This window comes from Brachycentrus maculatus, unplaced genomic scaffold (genome assembly GCF_059751285.1).
Source record: "Brachycentrus maculatus isolate JH-2025_06_01 unplaced genomic scaffold, ASM5975128v1 h1tg000918l, whole genome shotgun sequence".
NCBI lineage: Eukaryota > Metazoa > Arthropoda > Insecta > Trichoptera > Brachycentridae > Brachycentrus > Brachycentrus maculatus.
Window position 1 is genome coordinate 40,602 of NW_028281642.1, and position 10,041 is coordinate 50,642.

The following is a 10,041-nucleotide window of genomic DNA, read 5'->3' on the forward strand; positions in this document are numbered from 1 at the left end:
AGTTATCCTTGTCATATTGTCCAAGTGTGTTTGTGTGTGATAAAAGTAACGCATTTCCTAGTTTGCATCAGGTAAATTTCCTTGGATGTTTGTACGTGTCCCAAAAACTCGTTTATTACAATGCTTCTTTTATATTGTACTCGCTATTCACAATCAAATGTTTTCGCGAATGCCCATGGCGGACCATTAAATTTGCTTAGTATTTTTTTTTTTGCAAGCGAAATTCTAAATGCCGTAATTAAAATTATTATTGAATTAAATCAACATTACTTTTTCTTGGCTGCGAAAATAAAACTTAACTTACTTTACTGACAGAGATTGTACTACTAGTTTATGGGTGTATACCAACCAAAAGAATTTTCATCCCGGTCTAGAGTTATGGAAATAAATATAACACCTCTTATGGAAAAAACAAAAAATATTTCTTCCGATTTTTCTTTACACAAGAAAAATAATTTCAATTGTTCCAATTTAGGCAGTAGTACCTACCCACATCCATATATTTATAAGGAATATATATCTTATTAGTTTGACAACATTTATGAATCGGCCTATATTATTGGTAATTTCACTTCTATTTTCATTAAGTATCTGTGGTCTAGTGGTAGGTGGCGTTTGTCAATTCGGCCTTCGTTATCGATTTTGTTAATTTTGAAAAAGTGTTATTACTACTATCACTTGAAAGAAAATCATTCTAATTTGTTAAAAATATTTTACAATGACGAGTCCAGTGATAATTGCATCTTCTGCTAAGCAAACAGCAACGGTATAGTTACTTAAAGCCTTACATTTTTTAATCATTAATTGGATAATAAAAATTAGTGTGTATTAATTTTGTTGTTTTTGTTTTCCAGTTTATTTTCCTTCATGGTCTTGGAGATACTGGGTATGTTGAAATTTAATTATCTCTTTGGTTTATTATTTCTGAAAATATATTCTTAGTGTCATAATTTACCGACAGTATTAATAGCAAAATACATGAATATAAACTAGTGTTCGTGATCATGGTTTTTCACGAGGACTCCAGTGCGTTAACAGAAGCATAATAGTTATTTAAATTGGGCCAGTTTGTGGCATACAAGTTTTTTTCTTGTATAAATAGCATTGCGGATTCGATTCCCATTGATTTTTCTTATTCTTTTCCTCCTTCTATTGATATGAGGATTATCATCATGTCTATTTCTATTATTGAATTTGAACGTTAATAATTTGCATTTACAGATGCGTAAAACACGTAAATTTATTCATGGGCTGACCCTCATATTTAATATTTTCTTTATTATTATTCTAACTGAAGATCAGATACCATCGAGCAGATAGGTGCTTACCACCATTTGACAAAAAGTGAGAAAAAAAACAGCTCTCATAAGTTTAAAACCAGAATTTGTTTAGTGTAATTGTAAATTTGTCAATATTTTCAATAACATTTTAGCCACAACTCTTGGTCTTACCTTTATCAGACAGAAGCTACTGCTTCAGCTTCACACATTTCTTAACTTTTACCGTCACATTCTTGTGTTACTTGCCTTATTATTTCATCATCATTTCCGTTTTTAAGAAGCGCGGGAGTGATGAGTGGGCTTTTTTGTCGTTGTTAGGACATTTGATAATATAACAAATGCATTGTTGGGTAATATATCCAAAATTAAACAAGTTTTATTGGATTGAATTCTACATTTATTTATGTATATGTTAATACGTGACGCGTTTCGTCTTATTAAGACATTATCAAACACTCAATTTGAGTGTTTGATAATGTCTTAATAAGATGAAACGCGTCACGTATTAACATATACATAAATAAATGTAGAATTCAATCCAATAAACCTTGTTTAATTTTGGATATATTACCCAACAATTCAATATGGAATTCTACCAACTATCTGCAGTTAAGTAAATATACCAAATGCAGCCCATCCTAAAGCTCTTCGCCTTTCCAGAGAGGTCGTGCTGCACAGTAGTCTCGATTATCCAACGTAAACCGGCCGCAGCAAGGTCGGATAACACGGAAAATGATAAAAACGACCTTGAAAATGTGTTAATATTATTTTCACATCGAAAACTTTTTAAAAATGTACATGTAACATAACTGAATGTAACGAACTAAAACATCAAAATGCACTTATGGCAAAGTAATAAAACATGTTTTACAGTATACATATGCACATACAATGCAGTGAACTACGAAACTAAACTTAAACTCGGGTAAAAAAGTCCGTGATTGTCTTTTGTTTACCCGCTGTTTGTCATTTTCTGGCCGTCAAATCACGTCGACAAAAGTCGGTTAAAGGAAAGGGGCATTGCCCCGGTAAGTCGGTAACTCGGAAGGTCGGATAACTGAGACTCTTCCGTACTATTATAGTATAATGCATTTTAGGCATGGGTGGGCGAGTGCTATCGGAGGCATCCGGCCAGCCCACGTGAAGGTGATCTGCCCGACGGCCAACACGATGCCGGTGACCCTGAACGCCGGGTTCCGCATGCCCTCCTGGTTCGACCTGCGGTCGCTGGACGCCTCTGGACCCGAGGACGAGCAGGGCATCCTCGCCGCAACGGAACTCATCCACGCCATGATCAATGCAGAGATCAAGGTATACAGAATTCTTATTTGTTTGAGTATCTTTTTCTTCTTGAATTTTTTTCGCAGATACTAAGTGGCACATTTTATAAACTTTATAAAATAAAACAATTTTGTTTTTAACCACTTTTTTAGTGGTACATTTTTTCTGGTTTCAACAAGAACCTTGTCATCATCAGGGTTAACCCTGAAGTACGTCTTTAATCAAGGCTCTTGTCGAAACCGGTACAAGAAAATATGTAGCAATAAAAAAGTGGTTAAAAACAAAGTTGTTTTATTTTATAATCTTTTTCTCCAGGCCTTGTGGCCTGTTTTTGAGAGGGACTAGCCTCCTGCGATGTCGATTCCCAGCTGTCAATCTATCTCTTTGGTGGTCTACCTTGGTATTGGCCATGCAGTGCAATGTGGGGGATTCTGGATACTTCCATTCTCCTTACATGCGCATACCATTGTCTCCTTCGTTGCCACCTAACGACATCTCCCATCTCGCATATTTCTCTTATCGCTGTTATTTGTTTCTGAAATGTAACCTTAGGAGATTCTTTGTGTATTGTTTTATTGTTTGAAATATAAGTACAAGAGAAAAATGACAATTGAATACATATACTATTTCCAATAATAATAATTGTCCGCCTCCGTAGTGTAATGCTCAGCACGCTCGACTACTGTACTGGAGGTCCCGGGTTTGATTCCCAGGGGGGGTGAAATATATATAAGTGATTTTTTCACTGTCATATTTATCCAATATTACCCTGGACTGGTACCTGAAGCGGAGGGCTGATCACCTTTCCTTCATGTGTAAACGATCAAGATAACACTGCGTTTATATGACGCAGTGCCCTATGCACCGTTGGGGTGCGGATAAGGGTTTTATTATATTTATTATTATTATATTTTCTACTAATCGTGTACCAAATTATTTTCATGATTTTTAATATGATTTCAATCATATAAAATTTTACGTGTCAAGCTTAGTGGGTCAATGAATATAATGATTAGAATAGTTTCTATTTTTATTTTAATCTGATACAAATAATAAAATAATACTATTGTTTCCATAAAATAGGTCAGAAGCTACATTTTTTAAATATCTATGATTCTGAAAGGTATATATTATCATACTCGTGTCGCTTGTTCGGGGAAATAATACTGATTAAAAATTCAACCAAAAGAAAGTCTAAAACGTTGACAAATTTACCCATTGAATAGGTTTGAATGATGCATAATAATGAATAATTTAATAGTAATTTCTGTGATTCATGGTGAGAGGATAGAACTATTGTATATAATAAACATATTAAACTACAGCTAAAAAATGGAATCTAAACACAGCATAAGAATCCTGACTTCAGAACTTGAGATAGTGGTTCCACCATAGTACAAAGCTGGCGTTAAGAGGTGCGGAAAATGTAATAAATTGGCATTATTGCCTACCTATAATTGTAGGCCGATGTTTGATATCCATTGAATAATCAAATATTAGATCTTCTTACTGAATTCTTAAATTTTGTTTAGCTATTAATTTTAACTTAACGAAAATCTAGAAACTCTTGCAAGCGCACCCACATAATGTGAAATGATGTAACTTTTCATATAAATAAATTTTTTCGCTCTGATAAATCGAAGACTAAGGTAAATAAAAATTATAATAAGTAGTATATTTTATATGTATGTTCATAACCTTACTTCATCGCAGATTTTGACAGGTTATTAAGTGTACCGAAACAAAATTCTAGAAGCAGGTACTAGGCAAGCAGAAGCATTAAATTGTTTTGTTGTTTGTCTTTGAAAATTTTGTTAAAACTGGACAAATAAGGGTGCGTTTGCTTTTGAAAAAAAAATTGCACATGGGTGCTACGTTAGTAATTTACTCAAAATATGATAATTTTAACTGGATGATTGTAGGATTGATACAGGGAGTGAGGACTGACCCAATCTCTTTTTCGTATGGACTTTTCATTACAAGGTCAAACTTAACACATTGTTGTCTAATAATACTCCTGACCTCAGTATACTTGTTCTTTCTGTGCCACTTCTAACAAAGATCGGCGATCATCATGGCTATCTTCAATTTGGATGCTGCAGCTCGGAACAGAGATTTGGTGCTTCTGCCAAACCATTGTCGCAGGTTTTTCAGCCTTGATGTCCTTCGGCGTCTTTGAGTTCTGTATCAATGTATTTCTTTGGCAGGAGGGTATTCCAGCTGGCCGCATAATCCTGGGGGGCTTCTCCCAAGGCGGAGCCCTGGCGCTGCACTCGGCGCTCACGTTCCCGCAGCAGCTGGCCGGGGTTGTGGCCCTGTCCTGCTGGATGCCTCTCCACAAGAAGTTCCCCGCCAACCTCAAGTGTACCAAAAATTTGCCAGTATGATCAAAACATTTATTACTTTATAATAATGGCTATTGCGCCGTGATAACTGACTATTCGCTGTCTGAAATTGAAGCCTGAGATCTCGACGACATATGGTTCCAACAGAAACAATAGCTCTATTGAGAAATCAATTTGGTGAGAACTTACTTTCATATTTTGGACCGGTGAATTGGCTGCCGAGATAGTGTGATATCATACCTCTAGACTTTTTTCTTTGAGGATACGAAAAGTCTAAAGTCTTTGTGGATAATCCAGCTTCATTTGAGGTGCTGAGAGCCAACATTACTCGCGTCATTCGCACCATACTGATTGAAATGCTTGAACGCATCATCGAAAATTGGGCTTTTAGAATAAAGATTCTAAAACACAGCCGCGGCCAACATTTGAAAGATATTGTCTTTAAAAAGTAAATGCCAAAAACTGATTTTTACGATGATAATTAATATACCATGGTTTATTTGAATTTTTGAAATTTTACAAAGTATTTGAAAAAAAACTTAATAATTCACCCAATAGAATTTGTTTGAATCAAATCACCCATGGAGCAAAGTGGACTTGAACGCATATTCATAGGCATGGCATGGGTCAGGTGACAATCTTTGGGATTTAAATATTACCTTACCTTAAGGGACTCTAATCTAACTCCCAAAAACTCACCTAGCTTATTCATTTATTAAAAAAAAGAGTAATATTTGTTTTTTTTATTTATAGTGTTTTTATTATTTACACAAATATTTCGATTTCATACTACATATTTCTGTGAGCCTAAGCAGCTCATTATGTATTATAAATAGGTATCAAATTGTGGTAGAGTGGGTTCGAACCGAGAAACTCTGACTTAAGAGTACGCGACACTGACCACGGGATCACAACCCGACCTGATCTTATCCGTCCCAGGGCTCTAAATACATGCCCAACATTGCTCCATGGTTGATTTGGTTTAAACCAATTCTACTATTATAATTCATAAATTTAAATTTATTAATTGAATCATTCCAAGTCATTACCCTCGGTTAGCACACAGTCTCTTAACACCTTTAACTAGTTAGAGTTTAGTCCGAGTCTGACTCGGGCAAGGAGCATTGTAATGATGAGCCCGAGTGTTGCTCGGGAAAATTGTACTCTGACTTCTCGGTTTTGATTTGCCTGAGCCAAATACATATGTGTATTTGTTTTTATTGACTAACCAGAGCGGTGTTCGGGCAGTCTCGTTTCGACTTGTTGGTGAATTTTTCTTCTTGCACTGACAATTTTTCAACTGTTATGTATTAATAATGCCCAACAGCACACTTTTGAAATTTACACCCCAATTTCTCTAATGAACTAAATTGAGCGAATAAACTTCATTTGAAATTAAATAGATTTTCTGATGATTTAAATATCACATTTTTGGTGAAAATACAAACTATCCTTTTTCATCTGTTGATGAGAACATCTGTGGTTCTCGAAACTAGTCCTGTTTACATTAATAAACTCAAAAGTGGTTTTGTACGGGTGTTTTATTTTTATATTTAAATCATCATGTTATTCCACAAAGTGAATGCCAAATTGATAAGTAAACATTTTTTCAGATCATGCAATTCCATGGCGATTGCGATCCCGTAGTTCCGTACAAGTGGGGCCAGATGACGGCCACCTTCCTGAAGTCCTTCATGACTAGCACGGAGTTCAAGTCCTACCGCGGGATGATGCACTCCTCGTGCGAAGATGAGATGAAGGATATGAAGTTGTTTGTACACAAAGTAATCGGTTCTTCCAATTGATGTGATAATACCTAATCGTTATTCTAATTAATGCAATGATTATATAACATACTATTATTTTCCACGACTCAATCGCAATCTTGGATTCTTATTATAATACAATGCGGAATGAAAATTAGACAAATCCAATTCATATTCTTTATTGTATTTTAATTTCCTCCTTAATGAACTTAACTTTGACACGTTAAGACTTGCAAGTTTATTTTCTATTTCATTTTTTAAAACCCATTTTTCAGAGACTAATGAATTTTACAAATTTTATGACTAGATTTGCTATGGCTCATTTTTTAAATATTTATATTCCTTCCAATCTTGAGATGAATTTAGTTCAACTGTTTCCTTGCTATTGTTACTTTATTGATTTAACACATAACAGTACTTAAAAAAATATGAAAATATCTACACTGATCAATGTAGAAACAACACACTATAATCTAGATTTTTTTTGTGGTTATACTGATTTGCCTCTTTGACAATGTTTTGTAAGTACTTTTTTTTATCTTGTTTTGTTGTTGCTTTAATATAAATTCTGTTATAGTTTAGAAAAACATGTTTTATATAATATTAGCCAGTCCAGAAAATTTGAATAAATAAACCCCTTATGAATCAAGTTATTAAAAAAAGCTAATTTGTATTTCTCATGTATATATTATTTCATGTAAATGATTCATACTTGTTTACATGAATATGTGCATATTACATATAGCAATTTCTCATATTTGTAATTTTTAAAAAGTTACGCTTTAGTGTTACGAATTTCCTTTTTATTTTTGAGTATTCATCAAAAGCAATTTGATTTTGAATAAGTAGTACATGACGCGATTGAAATATCTTTGAAGATTTTATTGATATCCCAACATAGATGAAGAAGTTTATTGAGATGGGAATATGAAGGTATTGCTTATGACTTGTCATTAATTCGTTTAAGTGATTACTTTATGTACTGTAACATTTACCATTCTGCCCTTGCCCTTTACCGAATTCTCGGAACTTGTATATGTACGGAGTAATTTAACAACCGCTCTTATATTTCAGTTAAAACAGTCATTTACTGAGAACTGTGCGAAGTAAAAAGCTTTCATCTCTCTTTCAATCCCTATGATTTATGTTCACCTATAGTCACCTGAAATATTGTTTAAAATATATATTTCTGATTTGACCAGTTGATTACTAACGAGATGGGGCCATATGTATCCTTGGGGATTAAATCCAGTGTTTGAGTTCAAATAAATACAATCAAACACAAAATATTTCATCCTACGGATGATATATCAATTATATAATATATATCTATAATAATGGTAGGTAGTATCTCGTATTTATAATAAAACTAGAATGAGATATCGCTAGTCCCGATTGTCTGATTGGTTGATTCCCGATTGGTTGATTAAATAAATGGGTACGTTATGCGAGTGTATAAATCAGCTAAATGACATATTGTAAGCCCCGAGACTTCATTCCCATAAAAATGATAGATGCTTTGTCTCAAGTTGAGACACCTCTAACTTACACTAAATATTTTTCTTTATCTATGTTAAGATGTACAATAAAATCTAGATATAAATAGATCCCAAATGTAGCAAAATCAACATTTAAGATCAAAGATTTGGACAAAATATTACAAAAATATCTTTCATTAAGAATTTTGGATGAAACGCAAATTGCAAACAGTGAGTTTACTTATCAAAATCCATTAATCAGTCTCGAATAATTCAATTATTTCTATTTGTAACACTATTTTATCATTATATTATAACTTTTTTTTTAAATCCATGAATAATGCCATGGAATATATTTTCCTTAAAATATTTTGAAATTGAAATTTAATAGAATAAAAAAATGAAGCAATGATTAATTATGTATGTAAAAGTAAAATGAGAAATCTTTAATATGACAATTACAATGCTTGACATAGGAACGGTCATTCGGGTCATTCAATGTTAGCATTCAAATTTATTCATCAAGTCAATGTTTTGTCAAGTTTGATTTACCAATTGAATCACTCTTAATTACAGCTAATGAAATACTCAATTATTTTACACTGTGTTGTAACATACTTTTTATTATTATGAAAAAATAAAAGCAATTAATAAATTTTAAAATTTAATCATTCCTATTAGAAGTTTTGCTCATTTTATATTAAATATTTGTGTTAGTTTATTTATTCTATTAAAACTCCATCCATTAGGTTTCCAGTAATGGTTGTGAAGGTATCAATTTTAATACATAATATTAACAAATTAAATGAAGTAATTTGGATAAATTATAAAAATAAATTCACATATTTTGCCTGTCAAAAAAAAACTATTTCAATTTATTTTCTTATACTTTTAAATAATAGTAAAACTGTAATAACATTAACTGATTGTTTTATTAGTTCTTGTAAAAAACATGTCAGTAATTTTTTTTTATTGAAATCATAGTTTCCCAAAGTAGTCTATATATACCACTTTGGGGAAGCTAATAAAATTTCCAATGAATATCATTACCATAGTATGTACAACCAATTACATTAACAGGTTGGTAATATATATTATTATATATTAACCGTTTTAGTGCCGAAGAGCATGATCACGCTTCTAGATAGTTCTATGTAAAATAAATGGCACTAAAATGGTTAAACTAAACTGACTAAACTTCACAACCAAAATGCTTTTAACTGATTTTGTATCACTATTGAACATTCATTTAGAAATAATAATAGGCATGTTGAAATAACATAATCCAGTGTACTACAAGACTCAGTTTAGCTGACTTAAACCAAATATATACATAATAAATGGAAAAATATATATTAATTTTCCAATAGTATTTCGCCTAGGTTAGTTTTTTTGAAATAGTACTACAAAATAGTAGTTGTGTATATTAAAAATGAAATGATATTGAAAAATAACTATTTTTTTCTAAATAAGAAATTTACTGAGCATTTCAACTTATTTTTATAACTAGAAACCTGTCTTCATTTTTGAGGTGAAATATCTAAGTAGCTAAGTTTTTTTGTCAATTTAGATCGTAATGATATTTAACACATACTCAGAGTCTGTGACAGTTCCGCAAGTATATTTACTTCACAAATTGATTTATAATTTGCTATCAAAATTATTTCCGTAATAAGGAATCAAAATTATTATACCTAATAAGCACCATCTAGTTTAATTTATATTATGCAATATTTTTCTCTAAATTTTTATGTAAATATTTTTCAAATCTTATGTTAATAAACATTTCAAACATACTTGTATTTTTTTAATACCTACTTTTCCCATAAATTTAATGAATAAGTTATTACCTGTTTGTATATAAAACTGTAGATCGGATGTTTACATATCG

General features: G+C 32.1%; 1 protein-coding gene across 1 annotated transcript; it reads left to right on the forward strand.

Moving 5' to 3' along the window:
* Positions 1 to 570: 570 nt before the first annotated feature.
* LOC148299839 (acyl-protein thioesterase 1-like) lies at positions 571 to 7,292 on the forward strand. Its single transcript, XM_088275610.1, has 5 exons — positions 571 to 766; positions 855 to 886; positions 2,378 to 2,591; positions 4,769 to 4,942; positions 6,520 to 7,292. Exons 1-5 carry the CDS (start codon positions 719 to 721, stop codon positions 6,709 to 6,711), a joined length of 660 nt encoding a protein of 219 aa, XP_088131736.1. The 5' UTR covers positions 571 to 718; the 3' UTR covers positions 6,712 to 7,292.
* Positions 7,293 to 10,041: the final 2,749 nt, after the last annotated feature.